This window comes from Camelus dromedarius, chromosome 12, assembly GCF_036321535.1.
Source record: "Camelus dromedarius isolate mCamDro1 chromosome 12, mCamDro1.pat, whole genome shotgun sequence".
NCBI lineage: Eukaryota > Metazoa > Chordata > Mammalia > Artiodactyla > Camelidae > Camelus > Camelus dromedarius.
The window spans coordinates 10,211,021-10,236,607 of record NC_087447.1 but is presented as its reverse complement, the minus strand read 5'-3'; the positions used below and the strand labels follow the sequence as shown (position 1 = coordinate 10,236,607).

The following is a 25,587-nucleotide window of genomic DNA, read 5'->3' as shown; positions in this document are numbered from 1 at the left end:
AAGTTTTTATGTTCCTGTAAATAAGAAGGTGATACAAACACCAGGGAGAAATGCAGGAATAACAAGAAAAACAAAACCAAAAAAAGGCCTTTAGGATTTTGGAAGCAACTTTGATAAGTTCCTTCTCTGAGGGAGGAAAAACTTCATCCACATAGAATGAAGAACTAGGTAGCAAGTATGTGTCAGAAAAGTCACAAGCCAGTGATGAGTTTAAGTCCAAGAACTCAGTTTTAAAAATGCAAACATGGCATTATGCAATGCATTGACTTAATTATAAATTGCAAATGAATCGTTAAAAGCTTTACTGAAAATCCTCTAACACTCTTTCCTGGGTGTTCTTTATACTTTATCATCCGGAGACAATTTCACTACTCAGGGAAAGTGTCTGTAATATGCCAATATTTTTTAGTCGCAGAGGGAGGCTTTTCAGTTATGGAAGCTGTTAATCAGAATAGGTGGATGCAAATTGATGCCTCTAACAAGGCATGAAAAGCAGAAAGTGATTGCTTCTGAGTTTGGGGAGGTGGTTGCAAAACAATAGGAAATGAAACAAGTACTCTCTTTTGAGCAAAGCATATGTATATGTGTTTTGTATTGTTTTGTAGAAGTTTGCTAATAAAGATATCATCAAAGATTAGAGACATAATCATCTAGAGGAAATGCTGGTAGTATGGCTTCGTGTGAGTGTTGTTCAAAAATCTCTACAGCAGATGCTCTTGTCTTAGGGGTAAGTAAGACTTCTCTTTGACTAAATTCAGGATCGCACACTATTTCAATTTAATAAGGAACATTCTTGAATCTGAAGAGGGGCAGATTTGGTCAAGTCAAAAGGGTAAAAGGCTTTTTTTCTTAAGTATTGATTGTCTTCTACAAATTTGATGTCATTGCCCTTCATAAACAAATATGTGCTTAGATATAAATGTACTGACTAAATCAGTATACACAGGGTAATAGATGAATCCAAAAAAGGAAGAGAAGGAAAAAAAGTGTTTTTTAACTGTAGAGGTATCTATTGCTGATTTTTTTATTTTTAATTTTTTATTGAAGTATAGTTGATTTACAATGTTGTGTTAGTTTCTGGTGTACAGCATAGTGATTCAGTTTTATATATATATACTCTTTTTTACATTCTTTTTCAGTATCAGTTATTACATGATACTGAATATAGTTCCCTGTGCTATACAATAGGACCTTGTTTTTTATCTATTTTATACATAGTAATTTGTATCTGCTAATCCCAAACTCCTAATATATCCCTCCCCGCCTTCCCCTTTAGTAATGTAAATTTATTTTCTATGCCTGTGAGTCTCCTGTTTCATAGATAACTTGATTTGTATCATTTTTTTAGAGTCCACATATAAGTGATAAAATATTTTGTCTTTCTCTGACTGACTTCACTTAATAAGATAATCTCTAGGTCCACCCATCTTGCTGCAAATGACAATATTTCATTCTTTTTTATGGCTGAGTAATATTCCATTATGTATATGCCACATCTTCTTTATCCATTCAACCTTTAATGGACACTTAGGTTGCTTCCATGTCTTGGCTATTGTGTATAGTGCAGCTATGAACGTTGGGGTGTATATGTGTTTTTGAATTAGAGTTTTCATCTTTTCTGGATATACACCCAGGAGTGGAATTGCTCAGTCATGTGGTAGTTCCATTTTTTTTGTTTTTTAAGGAACCTCCAGACTGTTTTCCATAGTGGTGGCACCAAATTACATTCCCACTGACAGTGTGGAGGGTTCCCTTTTCTCCATACCCTCTCCAGGATTTATTGTTTATGGACTTTTTAATAATGGCCATTCTAACTGGTGTGAGGTGATACCTCATTGTAGTTTTGATTTGCATTTCTTTGATAGTTTAATGCTGATCTTTTAAAATTACCATATTGATGTCTATGCAGTAGGATTATTATTAATTTGTCTTTTCTATTAAATTATCAACAGAATTTATCTAGCTCTCTTAATAAACACAAAGGAGTTATGAAGATCACATCTGAAGAGGAAAAAAATTTTCTGATGGATATGAAGTTTTCATTTAAATTTGGCTACTTTGTAGACCAGTTGTCTAAATCTCCTACCTGACTCAGAGGTTTTTTGGCTTCTTTCAAGTCACAGACCTCTTTGGGCTAGGAAGAAAGCTCTAAATCTTCTCCCCACACTTAGGCACATATCATAATCCTCTGCACTCATTGTTGTGTGTATGTGGGTGGGGAGGCCTATGACCTCCTGGAACCTATGCATTGGCTCTAGGTTAAGAGTAATTTTTAAATAAGAAAACTCATCTTGTCTTTCTCCACATACTAGCAGCCTTGCTTTCTTGTAAGAGCCCTTTACAAGATTTGGCTACCTGGATATTTCATAGTTTTGTATTTAACAGTTGCAAACTACATAAAAGGAGATACCATTTATCAAGCCTACTCACTCCTTTTACAGTTAACAGAAAGTGATGTGGAATTAATATTCTTGAGACTGATATGCTTATTCAAGAGGTATTTACTGGGTGACTGCTGTATGCTGGGTACTGTGTTAGAGGCTGGTGGACAACAAAGGGACTGTTGAAGTCACGCTCTCAAGAATTTTGAGATCTTATAGAGGATTTACTCCCAGTCAAATCCGAAGAACCTTTGAAAACAATGCAATTTTTCCAAATTTGATGTAGGGGAAACCTTAAAAGTCAAACTGTAAATGCATAAGGTTGTTACCAAGAAAAGTGGTTTTTCTATACGAAAAGAACAATTTCCCTAAAACATATCTTTAATATTAGCCAATTGCATTTATGTGTTTCATAGATTACTTGCTTTACAAAGAGCTAGAACTATTTTTTTTAACATTTTTTATTGAGTTATAGTCATTTTACAATGTTGTGTCAAATTCCAGTGTAGAGCACAATTTTTCAATTATACATGAACATACATACATTCATTGTCACATTTTTTTTCTCTGTGAGCTACCACAAGATCTTGTATATATTTCCCAGTGCTATACAGTATAATCTTGTTTATCTGTTCTACATTTTGAAATCCCAGTCTGTCCCTTCCCACCCCCACCCCCTTGGCAACCACAAGTTTGTATTCTATGTCTATGAGTCTGTTTCTGTTTTATATTTATGTTTTGTTGTTGTTGTTGTTGTTTTAGATTCCACATATGAGCAATCTCATATGGTATTTTTCTTTCTCTTTCTGGCTTACTTCACTTAGACTGACATTCTCCAGGAACATCCATGTTGCTGCAAATGGCATTATGTTGTCGGTTTTACAAAGATCTTGAACTATTAAAGTTAAACACTGAAAAGCTTCATATCAAAGTTTATATGAAAGTGAATATAATGTACCCTCTGAAGTTTTTAAAGAGTAATTAAAAATGTGATTCAGTAGGCAAAATAGCAGTATACGTATAATTCTGAAATAAATTTATTAGTACATGTTTATTGGGTATAATTATCTTACTACAAATTAAAATTGAGTAATGATTCTCCCTTGCCTTAACCTATTCCCTGTCCAACAGGGAGACCTGGTGCAAGTAAGTCTACTCTGGGTACTCTTGGCATCTCTGTGTTGACTCGACCTCGCCTCTACATGCTTGTGAAAAAGATCGCCACTAAGTGTGCCTGGAAGGAAAAGAAGTACCCCCACTACTCTCCTCTCATGCCACTACTTGCTAGTTAGGGGCATGGCCAGTAGCAGAGTCAGACTGTCAACATTCTCATGGGAGAATTCACCAGAATTATTACTGAACAGTCTGATGATCCAAGTATGGCTGATTCCTCTTTGGTAAACCTCAGTACTTCCTGCTTAAGGCCTTCTTTTTGAACTAACCAACCCAGGGATTTCATGGTTAGGTGCATTGTTATTTTACTTTCATCTTTTGTAAAAATGTTGAATGTGTCTTATAATTAACACTTATTGGAATTATGTTATAAATCACATGGTTTCAGTACTAATAGCATTCTCTTCTCATAGGCTATCCAGATTATGATTGGCATCTTTAATGTTCTCATGTGGTATCTCCTATTGATTTTGTATATGGGACAAATTAAAGGAGTCTTTGGGACATATGAACCTATAACTTACAGAACAGGATGTTCTTTATGGGGAATTATTGTGAGTAGAATACATTTATATGGATTAACATTCAGTAAATAATATTCATGTAACTAGTGGAGCATAGGGCACAATTTCTAAACAAAGTTTTCAGGAGAATTAAGTAACTAAATCCCATGTTGATTATTTATTCAAAGTCAAATTTCTTTTTTCAACAAATATTTATTGAGCACCTTTAATTTATCAGTGCTATTACAAGAGATAAAGAGATGAGTGAATACACAGTGACAACCATAGGTTGAATTGTCCTCAGATATGTGAAAGACAGAATCTTAAAGTACAATATCCATTAACATGCTTAATTTTCATGTTTAGAGTCTTTACCTTAGGTTCCTCACACAATGCGTCTATACTCACACATTTTCTTAATTTGTCATTACCTGCACTCTTCTATGGCTTCTAGACAGCCATAGGTAGTAGGAAAGTCTGGAGAATGTGACACCCTGGAAACCAAGTGATCAAAGAAATAGAGAAATATCAACTATATTAAATTTCATTATGTTGCCAAATAAGACAAGGACTTAAAATTGACCGTTGGATTTAGCAATATGGAGGCCAACAATAAACTCAACAAGTAGTTTCAGTAGAATGGTGGGGCAAAAGCCTGATTGGAATTGTTTTAAAAAATAATAAGAGGAGAGGAATCAGAGACAGCAAATACAGACAACTCCTTTACGGGTTCTGGTGTAATGGGGTATAGAGAAATGAGGAAGTAGCTGGGGGAACCTAGGGTCAAGGCAGAGTTTGCGTATTTGTTTCAGTCAGTTTGCAGTATCATGTCTTCCGTTGAGGGGACTGAACCAGAAGAGAGAAAACTAATGATGTATGAGATAAAAGGGTGAAGGGAGGGGTTATTAGAATCATGGACTTGTGTAGGTAAGAAATGGTACATTTTAATACACAAATAGCTAGGACTATGGACAGTTCATCTTTAGCAGTGGTTCTCAACTAGAGGTGATTTTTTTTTTTCCCTCAGAAGACATTTGATGTTGACCTTTTTAATTTTCACAGCTGGGGGGTGTAGATCTAGTGGGCAGATGCCAAGGATACTGCTAAGCATCCTATAATGCACAGGACAGCCCCCAACAAAGAATTACCCACCTTTAATGTAAATGGTATCAAGGCAGGTAGCAGGAGGGAAGGTAGAGAAACAGAGAAAAGACAAATTTTATAGTTAGCTAGTGGCATGTTGGAAGCCGGTGGACTTTTCTTCTGATGGCTTCAAATATCTCAGTGAATCATGAGCTGAGAGTGTGAATGAAGAAATGTTGGTTGGTTGAGGAGAGAGAAGATGATAGGAAATCATCGGCCAGGAAAAGTGAGAGAGTGCATGGATTGTAGAAAGGTAGTTTGACTTTCATGCTGCATTAAGAACTTGCTTAAGCTTTTGGCATGTGATTGTATAGTGAGGTGGGTTGAGATGGTTGTGTACATCTTTCTCAGGCTGTGTTCGACTGCATGGGTACAGGCATGTAGTAAGAAGGAGAAGTGCATTTAATCAGGATCTCGGTTTAACCATAAAACTGTGATCAAACAAGAAAGGTGCAAAGGAATTGAGAATGTATAAAAATGAGCATCTTAATAATTGACCATGGAATTTAAGCTGGTGAAGGAGAGAACATAACAGAGGTAAGGGGCTCAAATTATAGATCCAGATGGGGTCAAAGAATTTTTAGGGTTGTCATACTGCAGAGCATGAACTAGAAAGAACGTGTAGGTCAGAGTGGGACAATTAAAACTGAGCTGTGAAAGGTGTTACTCTCATTGACAAACATGTCAAGAGAATGAATATGGGAGTGAGTGACTGAGATAAGATGGAGTGAAAGGATTAGAGGAGAGAAATTCAAAGAACTACAAGCCCAGGGTACAAGAAGCATCATAGAAGTATATATTGAAATTACCAAGGAGTAGGCGATGTCAGAGAGAGAGAGAGCTAAGAGCTAAACTCATCTAGAAAGAGAAGAGTGACCAAGGGGGTCCGTAGATGACTTCAAGCAGAAGGGATAGTGGGTGATAGAATCTGACAACCTCTGCTTCACAGCTGGAGGAGACGGAATGCTTGGAAGTAACAATAAGTAAGGGGGTCACTTACCCATGCTTAGAATCAGTGATGTAAGGGCTGTAGGAGAGAGGATGGCCACCATTTGAGAGGGCTGTAGGGGAGTTCCCCTGCCTTTGCACCTTGGCTGACAGGTGTCAGAGCATTGCCTTGGAAAACAATAGGAGAAAAAGAGTGAAAGTGCTGACAAAATCCAGATGAGTGATTCACGTCTGTCAGGGTTTTTAATCATTTATGTTATAAAAATAGCATAGTTAGCTCCTGTATTAAATTATCTAAAAGTTCAATTAAATTTAATCCAATACAAATCTTCTACTTTAGGTCATAAACTTTGAAAGGCATTTTGTAAAGTACATGGTTTGGTAATCTAGTTAGCACTAGTTTAAAATTCACAACGTATTTTCACTTTATATTCTGAACTAGTTCGTACCTTCACTGTGTACCTTCTTCTGTGTAGCTTTTGCTACAGAATGGAATGCTTGCTGATTATGTAGATTTAAGTTATCCTTGAGGAGTTAGTAAGCTGCAGGCTTGGCCTTCCTTTATATGGTGTATACTACAAATGCTATTTTTCCAGAAATTAGCCTTTGACTTGGATCTTTGTCAAAGGCACTAAAACAGATAAGACAAAAGGAATATTTCTAAGGGATTGTGCAACCCACATTCGAACAATATGACATAGTTTTACGCTTCTGGGAAACAGACAAAATTGCCTAGTATGAAATAATGGAACCTCTTTTTTAAAAAAACAAAGGTAAAAACACGAATAGCAGCTATTACCTTAATAATGGCTACAGTCTCACTTAAGAGCTGTATTGTGTACAAACACAACTTGGAATAGAGTTATGGACTACTTTTTCACATGTGGATATATACACAGTAGTTAATAACCAGTGGTATCATCTCAATAGGAAGCATAGCATTAGAAGTAAGAATTGAACTAGTTCAGAAAGTACACACAGATATAAATAACTTGGTCCCTGATTCAGAGCTGCTTAGGTCATCTTAAGTCATTCCACAACCCACTGCCTGAATTATGCCCAGTGTCCCTTATATGTTTCTGTTATTAGTGACTCTACTATTGTCTTTTACCGCCTGATGTAAACTTGTCCTGACCCCTTCTACTAAAACTTTCTTATATTTTTTTAACTCTGAGTATTCTAAAAACAATTGACTTAGAAGAGGGAGTTGTTAAAAGTATATTTTAATTTGATGAGCATTATCAATGAGTATTTATAAATATATGTTTTTATATCCAGTTTATCATTTCAGGAGTCTCCATAATAAAAGTAGCAAGGCATCCAACTCAACGCCTGGTAAGTTAAAATGTTTAGGTACCCTAGAAATTGCTGGTCACAGAGCTAACAGGTGGTAATGAAAAGACACTGAACATCTAAACAATGAAGGAATCTACCCTACCTGTAAAATCAATGAAGAAATTAAGTGAAAACCCAGAAGCACATAATTTACTGTAGATAAACATGCTGTATTAGTTAGAATTATATTGTGTAAAGATTTCTAAGTTTAAGTGTAGAGGTTTTCTTTTTTTGGCTTGGTATTCTACCTTTTTTAACATTGTATGAATTTTGCTGTTAGAAAAAATTTAACAGGACCTAATGCCTGTGTATGTGTGTATGTGTATATATATATATATATACACATACATACATACACACACATAATACTGCTGTAAAACTTCATTTTCCTAACTATCCAATTTGGAAATAGGATTGTATCTTGTAACAAAATAGAAGATCTATGGTATAGGTGGAAAGATACTGGGAAGAAAAAAATCTTAGACTCTTAGGGCTAAAAGATACGTTAGAAATTAATTAGTCTGCTCTCATAATTGTACAGATAAAAAACTGATATCCAAAGATATTGATGGATTTCCCCAGAGAATGAAAACCGAGGATTAAAATTCATTGAATCCTATTTGGCCTGTTTCTACAAGCAATCAGTTTTCATCTTTTATTTTCTTTTTGCAGTGGAATGCTTTTTGTTGAAATCATATCTTATAAGACTTTTTTCCAAGTGACTCAGAAGATTATAAAATATAATAATTTTGAGCCCAAGTGGAAGATCGATGCTTATTGGTGTGATGATATTTCAATGTTTCCTCCAAATTAACCGGGTTTCATATAAACCACAAAAAGATTTTACTCTAATGGCAAGCATACCAACACTTCTAAAGCTTTAGAAACTAGATCAAAATTTTAACTAAGTGATCTTATTCAGCAATGCAAACTGTTTAACCAAATTGTTTTTTCTGAGTATAATAAATTTACCCCATATCTTCTTTTCAGCTTATATGTGCCATGATCATGAACATCTTGTGCATGATTACTGTGATTATTGCAACGGTTCTAACAGTATTAGAGTTGTCTTCTTTTGATTCTGTGTCATATAGGAATTTTGGACAAGCGGTAAGTGACCAATTCTATAGTAACATCTTAATTTCAAAATTATTCTTTTCAGAAGTTTTGAAGTTTTAGGAGGTAAAATAAGGCTTTTGTTGGTCCTCATTAAATTCTTTGATTTAGTAGTCAGCTCTTGATTGAAAGTTTTAATTAAAAAATAACTCTAATGTAATTTTTATAAATATTAATAGGAAATTTGATTCTTGATATGCTCAATTAAAATAAAGCAAGCAAAAGATTTGAAGGCTTCAGTGATAAGTTTTATACACACACACACACACACACACACACATATTAGGATGATTCTCTTAATGAAAGGAAAGTACAATCCTAGACCTTAAAACCATTCCCAAAATCAACAAAAGAATTCTGCTATTGATGCATGAAGTTGGAATTGTATACATCTAGTAATTTTTGGTTTAACATAAATATTTTCATATACAGCCTACTTCTATATCTCACATGAATTTTGCTTTAAGTCCTCAAATGCTGAATGTACATGAATCTACTTTGCTTCCATTTAATTAAATATCCAATCACATACTTTGTACCAAAGAATTAACTACAGTTCTTTTTAAGATACAACATTCCCCAATAAATGTAAATCCCTTTACTGATATCACAGTAGATTTATTTCACTTGTGTTGGCTTAAAATTCAGAATCATAGAATATTAGTGCTGCCAAAGATTTTGGCAATACTTACTAAAATCTTCCATTTAAAATGAAAACAGTTTAGAGTGAAGCTTCTCTTTGTTACTGAACAACAGAACAAAACAAATAACAATTTGGAAATTTTCAATTCACAGTAATTCTAAGTAAAAGAGTCACTGTAGGTGAGGGATAAGCTTCCTCCTGCTTCCCTATATACCCCTGTCCATACCTGCAGTATATTATAAAAGGGACCGTCAGGGGAAAGGAATCCAAGGTTGGGGAACAAAATCCTAGAAGACAATAGGATGATGAGAGAAGATGCAATAATACTTCCAAACAGATTATCTGTAATGAATGATGTTTTGATTTAAATAAAATAAGCGTGCATCAGATTTTGCCTGTAAGTTGTAAGAAAATTTTCCATTTGCCCTGGAAATTTTGTCTAGATATCTTCAATTCTAATTTCAGAGGCAGAGATAGGGAGGGGAGGAATCAATTTAGTAAGTATAGAATTCTTTCAAGTTATTTTATCTTACAACTCTTACTCATAAGCTTATAATCTCAGTTTGAGATAATACGGCATAACTGCCAAGACTTAACTTTTGCAGGAAGTATTACAAGCCATTGGACACTGTATTTATCTGACCTGAACTCAGTACTAATGATGTTTCACAATCTCCCAAGCACACAAGTTTCAGCTCTGTTTGCTGTGATGAGTTACACAAAATGAACTTACATATGCTGTGTTTTCCTAGACACATTATAGAATTACATACCTAGGCAGCCAATATTTTGCAAGAGTTTCCATACGCCAGTTTTTCTAACATAAGCAAGTGGCTTGGCTAAATCCACAAACTCATCAAGTGGTCAGTGTTCTCAGGTAGGTTCAGCCATCCCCCAAAGTCCATGCCTCTGAAATATACTTCTCATATAGAAAAATGGTTAACAGTATAAATCCAGAACCAGGCTGCCTTTATTCAGATGCTATCTTTCATACTCACTGTGTCTGACCCCTGGGACAAGTTTTTTACTTCCCCATTTCCTTAGTTTCTTTATGTGTAAATGAAGGAAACGCTAACTAAAGCTCTAGGCAATAAACTAGGGGGATGAAAGTAGGAAAATGAAGCAGAAGGTTCAGGAATAGAAATTCCTGGGGAAATCAAACAGTGAAAGAGGCTTCCTTGTTCTTCTGTTTCCCTTCTTTTCTTTGACGCTTATATTAGGAGCTCCTTCTGTGAACGTATTTGCATTTATTAAAGGTAATAATGCAAGATGTCTCCCTACTTTCTGGTTTCAGAGACTCGGGAGAGAAATTTCACGTGTTTTACTGGGCTTCTACCCCTTGGAACTTTGTATCGCATTCACATACACGATCTTTGGCTGTATTGGTTTGGTAAGTGTTTATCTAACTGTCTGGCAAATCAAGAATGTAGATTTATTTCTAGTAAGCAGACACTATGAGGAGATAAAGTATTCTGATACCTGGTTGGGACTAATAAAAATGGAATATGTGATAATAGTTACTTCACTTTTTAATTTTTTCTTTATTTATAAAATTACAAAAGTAATACATGAAACAATATTAAAAAGTAAAAAATTGTAAAGGTTGTTGTCCTCTTAATGTAGTCCTAATCATGCTTACATGTCAAAATCTACACAAAAAGGCACACATACAGTTTTCTTTGTTACTAATTGTGTAATCATATTGTTTTGTCACATACATTTTCTCAGCTATCATATACAGCTTTCCACTTGGGAGTTTGAGACTTACAAATGTTAGCTACTATATATAAAAAAAGATTTTAAAAAAAGTTTCTTCTGTATAGCACATGGACCTATGTTCAATATCTTGTAGTAACCTTTAATGTAAAAAATATGAAAATGAATATATGTATGTGTACGTGTGACACATACATTGTGCTGTACTCCAGAAATTGACTCATTGTAATTGACTGTATTTCAATTAAAAAATAAACAGCTTTCCATTATAAAGCATATCTAAACAATGCCTTTTAATAGCATTATACTTTTCCTTAGTATTTATTTTAACATTCCTTTATTGCTGCTGCATATTTAACTTTTTTCCAGTTTAAATTATAAGCAATGATGCAATGACCATCCCAATACAAATATCTTTGCATACAAGACTAGTATTTCTGTAGGTGGTTAATTCCAAGAAGTGTAATTGCAAGTTTAATATTTCAAAATGCTGTACTAATTCACAATACCACAGAAGTTCATGAGACTGGCTATATTCTCTCATGCTTAAAAAAATTAGATATCCAACATTCATGCATTCTTTCACAAATAAGGAAAGCCTACTTTTTACTAGGCATTACATTTACTAGGCATTTTTACTAGGCACTAAGGGTACAATGATTAACAAAACATCCCTACAATCAGGGAGCCTACATTCCAGTGATGGAGAAAGACAATAAACAAACAAATATATAATAATGTCAGGAAGTTCAAAAGTGTCATAGAGTGAAATAAAACACAGTAAGGAGATAAGGCAAAGACTGACTTACATGGGATGCTGTCTGAGCAGAGGCTAGCTGAAGTGCCTAGGCAACTAGGAGACTATGTGAAGAAAGGTTTTCCAAGAATAGGGAATGGTAGGGCTTCCAGAATGTCTGGGTGTGGATTTGACAAATTTCCCTAAAAAGAAATTATAAAACTGGACAAAATTGTCAGTAAACAACCTTTTAAAGATTCTGGAAATTTACCAAAGCAAATTGAGAAGTGTTTGTTTAAGAAAATGTATGGAGACTTGATAAGAACAGGGGATGTCTGTGACATTTTAGCTGGGGGCTGCTCCAGGTCCTTCCGATTCACTCCTGCAAACCCAGGTTCCATTTCATAGAAGTTTCCCTGGGTGAGTCAGACTGAGGACCAGCAGCCTCACTGCTGGAGAGGGCTGAGTTTACTTGGAACAGAGCACAGAAAGTTTATGACCAGGGATGTTACTAAAACAATAGTTATCTCAGTTGCAGTCTGGAAAAACCAATATAACACCTAGTCTAACTGAGATTACAGTACTTGTCAGGGCAAGAAATTGGCAACCAGCCAAAAGTTAACAGGGAGACTCTGAGAACAAAATAGCCAAAGTGGGCCTTGATAATATCCTATTTATCCCTTGTGGCCTGAAGACTACAAATGCGCATGGGGCAGTGCGTGCTGTGCACTGAGGAGACTAGAGAGGGTCCTAGTAAACTCACCGCTGGCTGAGTAAGAGGACTTGCAAACACAGAGTAAACACTGTGACAGATTTATAAATGGCCTACACTTTGAATACTTTCCTTAAGCTACAACGATTCATTGACAAAGGTGGTTGTCTTACTGGCTTAAGGTGTATATTACTTCGCTAGGGCTACCGTAACAAACTGCCACAGACTGGGTGACTTAAACAATAGATACTGTCTCACAATTGTGGAAGCTGGAAGTCTGAGATCAAAGTGTTGGAAGTGTTGATTTCTTCCAAGACCTTCTTCCTTGGCTTTCGGGTGGCTTATTCTCTCTTTGTCGTTACATGGTCTTCCCTCTATATGTGTCTGTGTCCTAATTTCCTCTTCTTATAAGGACATCAGTCATATTGGATTAAGGCCCACCCTAATGACTTCATTATAACTTCATTACTGCTTTAAAGACCCTATCTCCAAGTACAGTTACATTCTGAGGCACTAGCGGTTAGGACTTCAACATGAACTTTAGGGGAACATAGTTCAGCCCATAACAAGGTGTTTAAGCATAACTTCTGACCACTCACTGGCTGATCACTTATGCAGACCCAGGGGAAAAACCCAAGGAAACCAGCCTTAAAGATAAAAACAGAGATTTAAAACTGGAAAAAATGTAAGTAGATATATCAGAGGCCACATACTGCAAGGAGTACAGACTCCACAAAATTGATAGAGGCAGCTCACAGAAAAGAAGCAATAACAACCACTGCAGAGGGAAAATGGGACAATCAGAATCCAAAGTCGCTACAACATATTATCTAAAAAACTCATTTTTCAACAACAGCAACAATGTATGACATACAAAAAACAGTAAACAGTGACCCATATACTTGGGAAAAAAAAGCAGTCAATAGATATAGTCTTTTGGGAAGAGGGGAAGAAAAATGTTGGACTTTAATTAAAGGAAAACATGTATAAAGAATTAATGGGTGATATAATAGCTCGTTAAATAAGAGTATCGGTGTCTATAACCTTGATTGTGGCAATGGTATCAGAGTGTTTGTATATGTCTAAATTCATCAAATTGTACACATGAAATGCATATAGTTCTTTGTATTTCAGTTATGCCTCAATGAAGCTGTTACATTTTTTAATAAGTACAATAATTAAAAAGATAGAAATTATTGAAAAGAACCAGATGGAAATTCTGGAATTTAAAAATACAGTTACTGAAATGAAAAACTCAGTAGAGGGCTCAAGAACAAACCTGAGCTGACAGAGGGCAAAATCAGAAAACATGATAGAACAATATAGACCATCCAGTCTGGAGAACAGGAAAAAAAAAAAAAAAAAAAGAACAGAGCCTCAGAGGTTTGGGGGACACCAGCTAGTGCACCAACATATGCATAATGAGAATCCCTGAAAATGAGGGAATAAGAAAAATAAAGAAATAATGACCAAAAATTTCCCAAATTTGATGAAAAATATTCTATCCATTAAAGAAGCTGAATGATCGCCAGTAAGAATAAACACAAAAAGATTCACCTCTAGGTGCCTCAGAGCCAAAGTGATAAAAAGAAAATCTTAGGGGGAGGGTATAGCTCACGGGGTAGGGTGCATGCTTAGCATGCGTGAGGTCCTAGGTTCAATCCCCAGTACCTCTTCTAAAAATAAATAAATAAACCTAATTCTCTACCAAAAAAAAAAAAAAAAGGAAAAGAAAAAAAATCTTGAAAGCAGCAAGAGTAACATGAATTCATGTGCAATGTAACCACAATAAGATTAACAGCTGACTCATCAGAAACAATGGAGGCATTAAGGTAGTGGGATGGCATATTAAAGTGTCGGAGGGAAAAGCAGTCAGGCATGAATTCTGTATCCTTTAAAACTATCCTTCAAAGATGAAGGTGAAATAAAGACATACACAGATGAACAAAGACAGCAAATGTGTGGCTGACAGAACTTCCTTACAAGAAATGTTCTTTAGACAAAAAGGAAGTAATATCAGATGCAACTTAAATACACATGAAGACATAAAGAGCGTCAGTAAAGGTAATTGTGTAGATGATTATGAAAAGCAGTGTAAACATATCTTTTGCTCTTTCTTAACTGACTTAAAAGACAATTGCAGAAATTGCACTGGACTCACCCAAATCTTCCAAGATAATCTCCTTATTTTAAGGCCATGCTATTATCAATCTTAATTCCATCTGTCACAACTATTCAACTCTACCTTATAACATGAAAGCAGTTATAGACAGTTTTTAAATGAATGGATATGGCTTTGTTTCAGTGAAACTTTACAAAACAGGTAGTGGGCCAGATTTGGTTCATTTGTCATAATTTGCCAACCTCTGGTATTTAGATACATATTTTCTCCTTTTTTCTCTGATATTTTAAAAGATAACACTATATTGTTGATTATATAACATATGTAGGTGTAATATATACAGCAATAATAGCACAAAGGAAGGGGAAGGAATATAGCTACATGAGAACAAAGTGTTTATATTTTAATGGAATTAAATTAGCATTCATCTGAAGCAGATTGTGATAAATTAAAATGCATATTGTAATCCCTGGCCAATGACTAAGAAAATCCAAAAGATTATAGTAAAATAAAATTAATAAATTAAGATAATACACAGGAAGTACTTAATTTTTAAAAAACAGGTAAAAGAGGAACATAAAAGACATGAGACATATAGAAAACAAATAGCAAAACGTCAGACATAAATCCAACCTTTTCAAAAATGTCCTTAAAATAAAACTACAGTGAGATATTAGGTGCCTAACAGAATGACTAAATTTCAATATATAATTCTAAGTGATAATAAGGACTATGGATGTAAGAAATTTCTCACACACTTCTAGTTGGAATAAAAATTATTGCAACAACTTTGAAAACTTTTGGGCATTATTTACTAAAAGTTAAGATGTGCATACCCTATCAGTAATTTCAGTCCTCATTATATACCCAACAGAAATGTGTGTACAGATGAGACACTTCCAGGGAGGGGTGGAAATATATATATATATATATATCAGTATTATTCATAATAGTCCCAAAGTGGAAATGCATTCAGTGAGTAGTGAATATATTTAGTCTACAACTGTAATAAAATTCTGCATAGTGATTAAAATAAACTATATCTACACTTAACAACATAGATGAATCTCATATATATAATGTCAAATACCAAAAGGCAGGCTCAAAAATGCATACTTTTAATTTCCATTCATGTGAAGTTTGAAATCCGGCAAAACTAAAGCTAAACTATAATGTTCAGGGAAGGATGGAAGCTATTGGTAAAATTAAAAAGAAAGGATTGATTACCTAAAAGTCAAAACGACAATTACTTTCAGAGGGAAGGAATAGGTAATAATTGGGAATGTCACGACAAGGGGACTTTTGTGGTGCTGGCATCTGCTCATGTTGCAGAAGACCATGAATATTTTCTATAAAGCTCTGGGAGTATACCAAAGGTTAAAAGTGGTTCAATAGGAATTAAAACAGTGGGTTGAGATAGAAAACAAAAAGAGGACAAATGGCATTTTATTCTATAAGTAATAGTATTGCTTATTTTTTTTTAAAAAAACTATACTTATTACATATATGATTGTAGGAGTCATAATGTGGCTTATGAGAGGTTAATTTTTTTTTCAGTGTCGCAAAAATGAAGAGACTTTTGCAGCTGGTACAGAGGAAGCTGAGAGTGCTTTGTAAATCCTTAGAAATGTTGAGAATTTTCCTGGTGCTCTTACCTGATGTGGGCCCTAGTGATATCTCGGTGTAACAAGCCTGCTACAAAGCCCACAGATTTTTTGCAAAAGAAAATGCAAAACAAATTGGAATTTTTCTTTTCGGTATTCAAGAAAAGTCTCTGCACATATTTTTGTAGGCTCCAAGTGGAAAGCTTTTCCCTAATTAAGTATGCTATTATTATAAGGAAGACTTTATTTTCTAGGCACTCTAGCATAGCTGTCAACTCTACCTAATGGAGCTCTTGTAAGAGACCATAAAAAAGATGTGTGATTGTCTCTACATGCAAGCTGCATAGACTTGGAGCAAGATATTGTATCATTCTTAGGAGAATTTTAAATAATTTATGCCTCTACATGTAAAGAGTACATTTCAGTCTGAGTTATTCTTCCTGAACTAGCTTCTACCTGAACAAAGTATGAATTAAAAGGCATCCAATTCATAGTCCCTTCATTATTCTTTGACTGCTCCTCTCCTCATTAAAATTCCCTTCTGCCCTGAAAGTCTCTGCTGTCTTTCATCCCTTTCATTCCCCCTTGCTTCTTATTTCTTCTCATTGCTTGGATCACCTGTTCAATTGCTTTGCAAAGCAAACAGGCTGCTTTTCCGCACTAAGGAAAATTTCCGAAGGATTCGTTGTGAATTCAGATTCATCCTTTCTTCAAATGTGGAACAGAACTTCAGGAAGCCTTGCTCAACAATATGAATCATGCCAATGAGTATGTGTAACTCTCTTTTAAATGTGCTGCTGTTTCTTTTTGGTTTTCTGCCTTGTCTCTCAAGAGGTTTCATCAATCATTATCTAATACTACAAATTAAGATTTTGTTGTTCTGGGAATTTCAGTGCTTAGCTCATGTCTATCAGTTTAACACACATTAACTGAGTGTCTATTGTGTATCAATGAATATATTAAACTTCAGAATATCAAAAATTAATAAGGTACCTCATCACAAAGAGCTTTATTTCAGTGGAGGAAACCAGCAGGTAACAAATCAAGATTATGCAGTGTGATACGTGTATTAACAGAAGTATAAAAAAATTGGAATAGTGCGGAAAAGATAATGACCCTTCTGTTGGGAAGTAAGAGGGAATAAAGTTTTATGAAGAATATTGCCTCTGAGCAGGGGATTAATTGTAGTTTATCAAGCAGATTGAAAGGTGGGAAAACATTTCAAATAGAAGGAATAGCTCATGCAAAAATTGTGAAAAAGATAATTATATATGTATGTGTGTGTGTGTGTGTGTGTGTGTGTATAATTAAAACGTAATGACAGGGAGGAATAGGTCAAGGGTGAAAGTTGGAGAAGTAGGAAGAAACCAGATGATAGGGTCAGGTCATTCAAGACTGATGACTTAAAGTGTTGAACTATACCTTGCAGACAGTGGGAAACCACTGAAGGGTTTTTAAGTAGGGAAATTATACACTTGGATTTACACCTGAGGAAAAAGTGTTAAATAGAGGGAAATGCATTAGACAGGATAAATTTGATAAGAACAACTAGAGTGTGGAGGAAAGTAATGGATGACTACTGCAGTGATTCAGACAAACAGTGAAAAAGAGGGTACGTTTTAGTTTTGTTAACTGATTAATCATAAAGTATGAAGGAGAAAAAAAGAATCTAAAATAACTCCCTAGTTTCCAGATTGGGTAATACTGGCAATGATAAAAAATGTAGAAGGCACAGTAGGATTGGATAAAATGATAAATTCCATTTTTAATAGGTTGAATTTGAAATAACTATGAGACATTAAAGTAGAGGTGTCTGTTGGGCAGTTGAAAATATATAACTTGAGGTTGGAGAAAGGTTAGCTATATAGAAAGAGATTTATTTTGATGGTAATTAAAAATATGGGAATAGGAGTGTTTCCATTTCCAGCAGTTAAAAATTAGGTTCCTGCAGCTGAAGCCTCCTACAAAGAACACAACAAAAGCAAGCCAAAATTTTAAAGCATCATCTGTTTAAAGGTATTGGAAATCTAGAATTTAAGGGAACTGGGGTTTAAGGCACCAAGATTCCAGAGTTGAAACCAAGAGATGATCCAGGCTTTTAGCATAGCTTTTCCTCCAGGTGCATTTTCTAAATCATACACAGCAGATGAGAGGTTAAGAAGTTAAGACTCCTGCAGGATACTTACAAGATTGTGAAGACAATGATTGGAGCTCATGCTTACCAGAGGATGAGAAGCTCGTTGACACCCAAAACTTTCTGTTGTGATCCTTATGAGCTAAAGCCTAACAGTAAAAGTGAGCAAAAACGAGCCATGACTCTCATAGACTGATGCTAAGCTCAGTTACAGATTGTATTAAAGTGAGCTTCCCCAAATCTAACATTCTATCAAAGTAAAAATAAAGCATTCCAAGAAGAAGATAACATTATCCAGATCAAGTTATCACTACAATTTTTCATACACAGTATCTAGAATTCAACCACAGTAAAATAAGAATTGACTGAAATCCAAGAAAAAACACAGGCCCACAATAGATCCAAATAACAGAATTATAGAATCTTAAATGACAAAATTTCATCAGAGAAATTAAAATTATTTTTTAAAATCAAGTGGAAATTAGAAGTAGCACAATAACTGAAATTAAGGTCTAAACATACGAATGGAACAGGAATTAGACATAACTGATAAGAAATCAGTAAGCTGGAAGAAAAAGCAAAAGGGAAAATCAGACTGAAGCATTGATAAAGTGTTGGAAAGTACAGTGTGGAGAATGGACAGGATAAGAGATGACATTGATGAAAAGTTCTAATACCATGTATTTGGAAGTTCAGAAGGAGAGTAGAGATAAGAGAAAATAAGTAATATTTAAAGAGATTATTATATCTCGGAATTTTCAAGTTGATAAAAAAATGACAAATTATAGATTCAAGAAGGTTTACAATCCTAAGCTAAGTAAATACAAAGAAACCTACATCTAAGTACATCATAGTAAAACTGTATAAAGCCAGCCACAAAAAGTCTTAAAAGCAGTCAAGGGAAAAAGATACTTTACCTTGAAAGAAAAACAATAAAAAGAATGGTGGCTGACTTGTTAACAAAAACAATAAAAGCCAAAAGTCTTCAATGCTGAATTAAAATTTTAAGTATTCTTCAGGCAAAAGGGGAATGACCTCAGAAGGAAACTTGAAGAAGCAGGAAAGTAAGGAAAGAAGTAAAATTTTAAATGGATAAATGTCTGAGTAAATATAAGTAAGTGTGACCATATAAATAATAATGTCTATATGTGCAGTATATTGGGTATATGTATTTACATGCACTATATTGTATATGTGCAGTCAAATTGTAACAATTCTACCTAATAAAAATGAAAAATGAAAAATTCATGTCTAGGCATACTAAGATATATTTAAAAGAGACTGAAGTAGCACAAGGCAGGTGACAAATATAGTTAAAGTGTTCTAAGGTCTTTGCCTTGTCTGTAAAGCAGTAAAGAACTAACTTACAACAACCTTTAATAAATAGAGGGTGCATGTTGTAATCTCTAAGGTAAACACCGAAAGAATAATAAAAGACTGAATATCAACCTAATAGTTTATTAAAATAAAATGTGAAAAATCCAAAAGAAGGCAAGAAAGCAAAGAAACAGAACAGAGGTAAGCAAACTAGTATTAGAGAAAATATTAAAGCAAGAGAAATTGAGATGAAGAGGAATTTTATCAAAGCTGTCGATCTAGCAGGAAGATATAATTCTATATTTGTGAGTAATATTAAAATACATAAAGCAAAAGTTGAAAGAACTAAAATGAATAAGAGATCATCCATGATCATACTGGAAAATTTTTAGCAATTTTTCTCAATTGATGGAACAAGCAGGCAAAAATCAGTAAGAGTATAGAATATTTGAATAAAATGTAACACTACTCATCCACCTGAATGGCAAAAAAATTAAATTTAAAAGAGTGATAATACCAATACATGTACCCAATGTTCATAGCAGCACTATATACAATAGCCAAGACATGGAACCAACCTAAATTTCCATCAACTGATGACTGGATAAAGAAGTTGTGGTCTATTTATACAATGGAATACTACTCTGCCATAAAAAAGAATAAAATAATGCCATTTGCAGCAACATGAATGGACCTAGAGACCATCATTCTAAGTGAAGTAAGCCAGAAAGAGAAAGAAAAATACCATATGATATCACTCCCATGTGGAGTCTTTAAAAAAAAAAGGACACTGTGAACTCATCTACAAAACACTAGCAGACTTGCAGACTTAGTTATTACCAGGGAAAGGGGGTAGGAGGGGATAAATTTGGGAGTTTGAGATTTACAAATGTCAGCTACTATATATAAAAATAGATTTTAAAAAATAAGGACAAATTGTTGACAAATTTGATTTTTTAACAGCAATCACCTTAGAGAACAGTATTGGAAATATATTTCTTTCAAAATAAACTAGAAATTAAAAATGTTTTGAAGCCATTTTTTAAAAACTAAATAAACAAACAAATAAATAACCTACAAGACAAAATGTTTTCAGCCATTAAAAATTAAGTGCCAGCCTCTGAAATTGAACGAAAAAGGAAAATAGATTAATGCTACCCGAACACCAAAAAAAGTTCTAATGTCTGATAATTGTCTCTCCCTACTTAGGGACTTAATCAGATTCATTCAAAAATAGAGGTTTAATCAGAATGACTTTACATTGCAATGGTAACCTGACCTACTCTGACCAAAGGAAAAAAGCGTGATATATTTGTAGAAGAGCAAGTAGTTTGATGAAGATGAACCACGGTGCCTATGGAGAGAAGGTGGGAAATGAGGCTGTATGGGTGGACAAGGGGAGTTAGCACTTGAATGAGAATTTCAGCCAGTCAGTGATGGAGTACTGTGGGAGGAACACAAGAAGTAGAATCATGAGATTTGGGGTTAGTTCCTTGTAGCTGGAACGTGGAGGATGAAACTGAGGTGGCTGTTATACTAAAAGCGGGTTATCTAGGTTAGACAATTACCGCAGTTTTCTAGAGGAGAGCTGGTGCATACCACAGCTAGAATAGTGGGGGATGAAGACCAGGAGGAGAATTCTGAAATGTATATGGAAAATAAAATCAAAAGGATTTGGAGAATGGTTATATTTGCAAGTGGCATCAATGCTGGGGTTTGAGCAGTTAGCTGGTTGGTGATGCTATTAACTGGAAGAGAGGAAAAAGAAACGCTTTATAGGAAAATGATTGATTCAGATTGGATTGTTTTTTTACCTGAGGTGCTTCCTAGAAACATTTACTAGGAAGTTGGAAATATGAGACAAGGAATTCAGTAGAGAATTCTAAGGTGGTAGTTGAGGTTTGGAAGCTATTTATAAAATTGTAGTGCACTCCATATATACAAATGGCATTTCCCATCGAGAAAGCCCAGACCAAGCAATCAAATGTCCACAAGAAACCAGGTGTAAAATGTCACAAAGTAATGGCCAGATGGTGTCTTAAAGAACCCAGGCCCTATCTAAATGCCCTTAAAATCAGAGTTTAAAAAAAATCACAAAATTAGTCAAATAAACAAAACCCCTTAAAGTTTGTAACTGAACTTGTTTAGTCCGAAGGTCTTTCTAATTGTGATTTCTGACGAGAGTGAAAATAGAAAGGACCCTAGGGAAGAATATCATTTAAGATCAAAACATAAGGCCAAGGAAGGGAGTCCACAAGGAGGACACAAGAGCTGAGAGTCAAATGTTGGGAACTAGAGGGAAAGACAGACGGTGGTGAAAAAGCAAGCACTTTAACCATAATTACTTAAATTAGTTTAATCATTTATTTCTAATCTCTATAATTTACAGTAACACTTAAACATAGTTACTAACACTACCCAACCACATATGTACTAAATTTGACTAAAAAATCAAATATTCCTATGTTGTTATATATACAATCAATCTTTATTGCTTGTGCTCATTTAGCATACATTTAGGCAACCAACCTTGTTTTAGACCCTGGGTATAAAGACAGACAAGACCCCTACTCTGATGGAGCTGAAGGAGAAGATAAACGATACACACTTTTTTTTTTAATGAGCTGGCAAGAGAATTTTAGGAAGTATGGAATTAGAAAGTGCTTTTTAGGAAATAAACCAGATGATGGGCAGAGAGGTGGGGTGGATAGTTGGCGTTATTTTAGATAGGAAATAAATGCTTTTCTAAGGTGACTTTTAGGTTGAAACTAGCAGGAAGAGATGAAGCCAGACATTTTCCAAGTCAGAAGACATGTGCCCCAAGCAGAGGAAATAGAACAAAATCCTGAGAAGAGGCAGGAATTGGCTGGTTTGAGGATGATGTGGCTAGAACTCGCTGATCAAAAAGGAAGGTGATTAAGGGTGAAGCGGGAAAGATAGATGGAGCCAGCTCACTTATCTTTGCCAAAAAGTGCCTTTTTGGCCTTATTAAGTTGTTAGGATTTTATGTAAATATAGAAACAAGAAGATGAGACGAGCTGAAAGAGGGAAGAAGTTTATAGGAGAGTGAAAAGATCTGAAACAGCTCTATCCCATAGAAATATATATGAGCTATGTGTGTAATTTTATTTATTTTTTTATATTATATATGTATATGTTTTATTGAAGTGTAGTCAGTTTACAATGTTGTGTCAATTTCTGGCGTACAATGCTTCAGTCATACATGAACATACATATATTCATTTTCTTATTCTTTTTCAGTGTGTGTAATTTTAAATGTTCTAGTAGCCACATTAAGAAAGTAAACAGAAACAGGTGAAATTCATTTTAATAATATATTTCATAAACGCAATATGTCAAAAAATATATATATTTTTTACATTCTTTTTATCTTATCAAGTCTTCAAATTTTAGTGTGCATTTTACACTTAACACATGTCAATTCAGACTAATTTCAAATGCTTAATTATCACATGTGGTTCAATGGCTGCTGAATCGGACAGTGTGGAACTTGAAGTTTCTGCAGAATTCACAGAAAATGTATTCATCGTTCTCCTTATCCCAGGACTCCTGGTTCCAAAGAGTGAGCGAGTGCTTGGAAAATTACTGCTGTCAAAGGAAAGCTAGGCTTTTCAGGCCAAGGAGGTACAGAAAGTTTCCTGTGAAGGGGCTGAGGGTGTACAGGTGTCTGCTCATTCCCCAGAGAGGATCTCTGAGCCTGTGTGATCCATAAGGACTAACTTAGCCGAAGAGTGGAGAGGGAGCATGTGTTTGATGGGCACGTCTCTGCAGAGGCAGCCAGGGAACCAGGTGTGGCCCAGATTGTGATGCTAACAAGCGAGGTCAGAGTGTGATGCCATCACAGGCAGCAAAGGGTTTGTCTATGTCAACTCCCTCCCCCAACATCTCTTTCCCTATCTGTGCGTGTCCTGGGAACCTACAGATTCCAGCAGAGCTTCGAGGCCTCCACCGCGCAGGTATCTGCGCGGGGGTCCTCACGCACGGTCGCCCCAGAAGCTGCGCTCTTGGCCACAACTGCGGCGTTGGAACCCCGCGAGGGGCGATGAGGGACACCACCGAGGCAGCAGGGCCCACCCAGCAAGTGCTGCTGCAAGGACTTCCGGAGCAGAAAGGCCCGGAACTAAGGGCGCCACCTGTGAGATCACGCCCCTCTGGCCCTGTGATAAAGAGGATGTAGGGGCCCACGGTCGGTGTGGACCACGCTGAAGGCAGGCATTCCCAACGCTAGTTCTTGAGTTTCAACTGTCTACCAGTTTCTCTTATCTGCTCCCCAGTATAGCCCTACAGGATTTTTGCAGCTGAGGAAACACCCTTTGAAAGAATAAATGATATGGGTAAGGACAAGATTTGAACTCAAATTTGACTTTTTCCTCTATACCTTTCTACGTTTTCTCAGTTTCAAGCATCAACAGGGCAATTTAGAGAACTCAGACCTTAAGAGTTCATGTCAATGGAAGGAAAAGTTTATTAGTGAAGAGTTTAAAGACAAAGTCTTAGATTTCAGACATGGCTATAGATAAGAGGTTGAAAGGGAAAAAAAATAGTTATCAGGCATTGGAGATTCAGGAGAATAGATTATTAGAGTACACTGCCATGTGAGTAAAGTTAGATGACAAGGTGATTTTTTAAAAAGAAGACTTTTTGGTTGCAAGAAACAAAAATTATCTCTTACTAGTTTTAGCAAAATGAAGATGTATTTTAAGTATCTTACCCAAGAATATGATTAATATTGATTTGTCTCCATATTTTCCTATAGAAAAGAAACACTTATCTTCTCATTTTCTATTGTATCCTAGTGAAAAATGCCACAAAATCGTCTGTGGATAAGAGAGGAAACAAGAGTGTTGGGGGTAAGAACTAAATGCTACTTGAGCGAATAAATAACTATGGTGTTGCAATTTCTAAATATAAAAAGAAGACTTTAACCACCTCTATTAGGAACTCCCCAAATGAAAGGTAATGAAAGTGTCCTGAAATGGTTCTGTAAAAATATCTGCATTTCCCACATGCCACCTGAACATATATATCAACTATATGTCAGGCTAAATTTAAAGCCAAAATTATGAATCTATCAACTACAATTAAATAACACAAAACCACTATAACCTAGTCATACACCCATAAAATATACTCTGAGTCTGGAAATGGATATAAAATTCCTTTTTGGCATCTATATATTATTTCAAGCTGAGCTGATGATAACATGGTCCCAAATGAGACGGTCGGATTGTGGGAACTATGTTCAGGAGAAGCTGCAGACCATAGAGCTTTGTGGCAAACATCATAATGGCACTATGTTCTTGACATCATCCCCCTACTCTAACCAAACACCATAGGAAAAACTATGGCCCCCACCTCCATAAACAAAGGCCATGTGGGAACCTGGACTTCCACCATCACCTGGCTATGACAAGGCATCCCTCCCCTTCCCCAGGGTTGTACCAGAGGCAGCTAAGTGGGAGGCTGAGACTTTCATCATCTCTCAGCAGAATGAGCACCCTACGCCAGCCTCCCCAGTGTCAGTATACGACACACGGGGGACCAATAAAGTGGTGACCCTACCCCAACCAGCCACAGTGGTGTCACCTAGTGGGAAACCCTAAGGTGACCCTCTCCCCACCCAACCTGCCAATGTCAATGGTGGCTGAGTAGGGAATGGATGGATACTGGGATGGTGGCACAACAACGTAGGTGTACTTAATGCCCCTGAACTTAAAAACGATTTTGATGGTAAATTTTATGTTATGTGTATTTTAGTACAATTAAAAATATATTACTTAAATCTTTTTCAGCAAATTTTCTCTGATACTGTGCAGGAAAGGGCATAGGGGCACAGCCTTGTTACTACTGGGTGGGGGTTAGATTCCCTATTATGCTAATTGACCAGCTATTTATCTTCTTTGGTGAGATGTCTCTTCAGATCTTCTGCTTATTTTTCAATTGGGTTGTTTCTGTTCTTATTGTTGAGTTTTCAGTATTCTTT

At 35.5% G+C, this 25,587-nt stretch overlaps 1 protein-coding gene across 1 annotated transcript; it reads left to right on the top strand.

Annotated features, from left to right (window-relative positions):
- Positions 1–670: 670 nt before the first annotated feature.
- Positions 671–23,781, top strand: MS4A13 (membrane spanning 4-domains A13). Its single transcript, XM_064491858.1, has 6 exons — positions 671–727; positions 3,968–4,108; positions 7,427–7,483; positions 8,474–8,593; positions 10,537–10,632; positions 23,527–23,781. The coding sequence occupies exons 1-6, from the start codon at positions 671–673 to the stop codon at positions 23,779–23,781; spliced, it is 726 nt and encodes a 241-aa protein (XP_064347928.1).
- The last annotated feature ends 1,806 nt before the right edge of the window (positions 23,782–25,587 follow it).

Excerpts from the sequence above, each read along its gene's own strand:
- MS4A13 (XM_064491858.1), top strand. The coding sequence starts at position 671 with ATGGCTTCGTGTGAGTGTTGTTCAAAAATCTCTACAGCAGATGCTCTT. Across the intron at positions 4,109-7,426 it reads GTTCTTTATGGGGAATTATT|TTTATCATTTCAGGAGTCTC; the intron begins GTGAGTAGAATA and ends TTTTATATCCAG. Across the intron at positions 8,594-10,536 it reads ATAGGAATTTTGGACAAGCG|AGACTCGGGAGAGAAATTTC; the intron begins GTAAGTGACCAA and ends TTCTGGTTTCAG.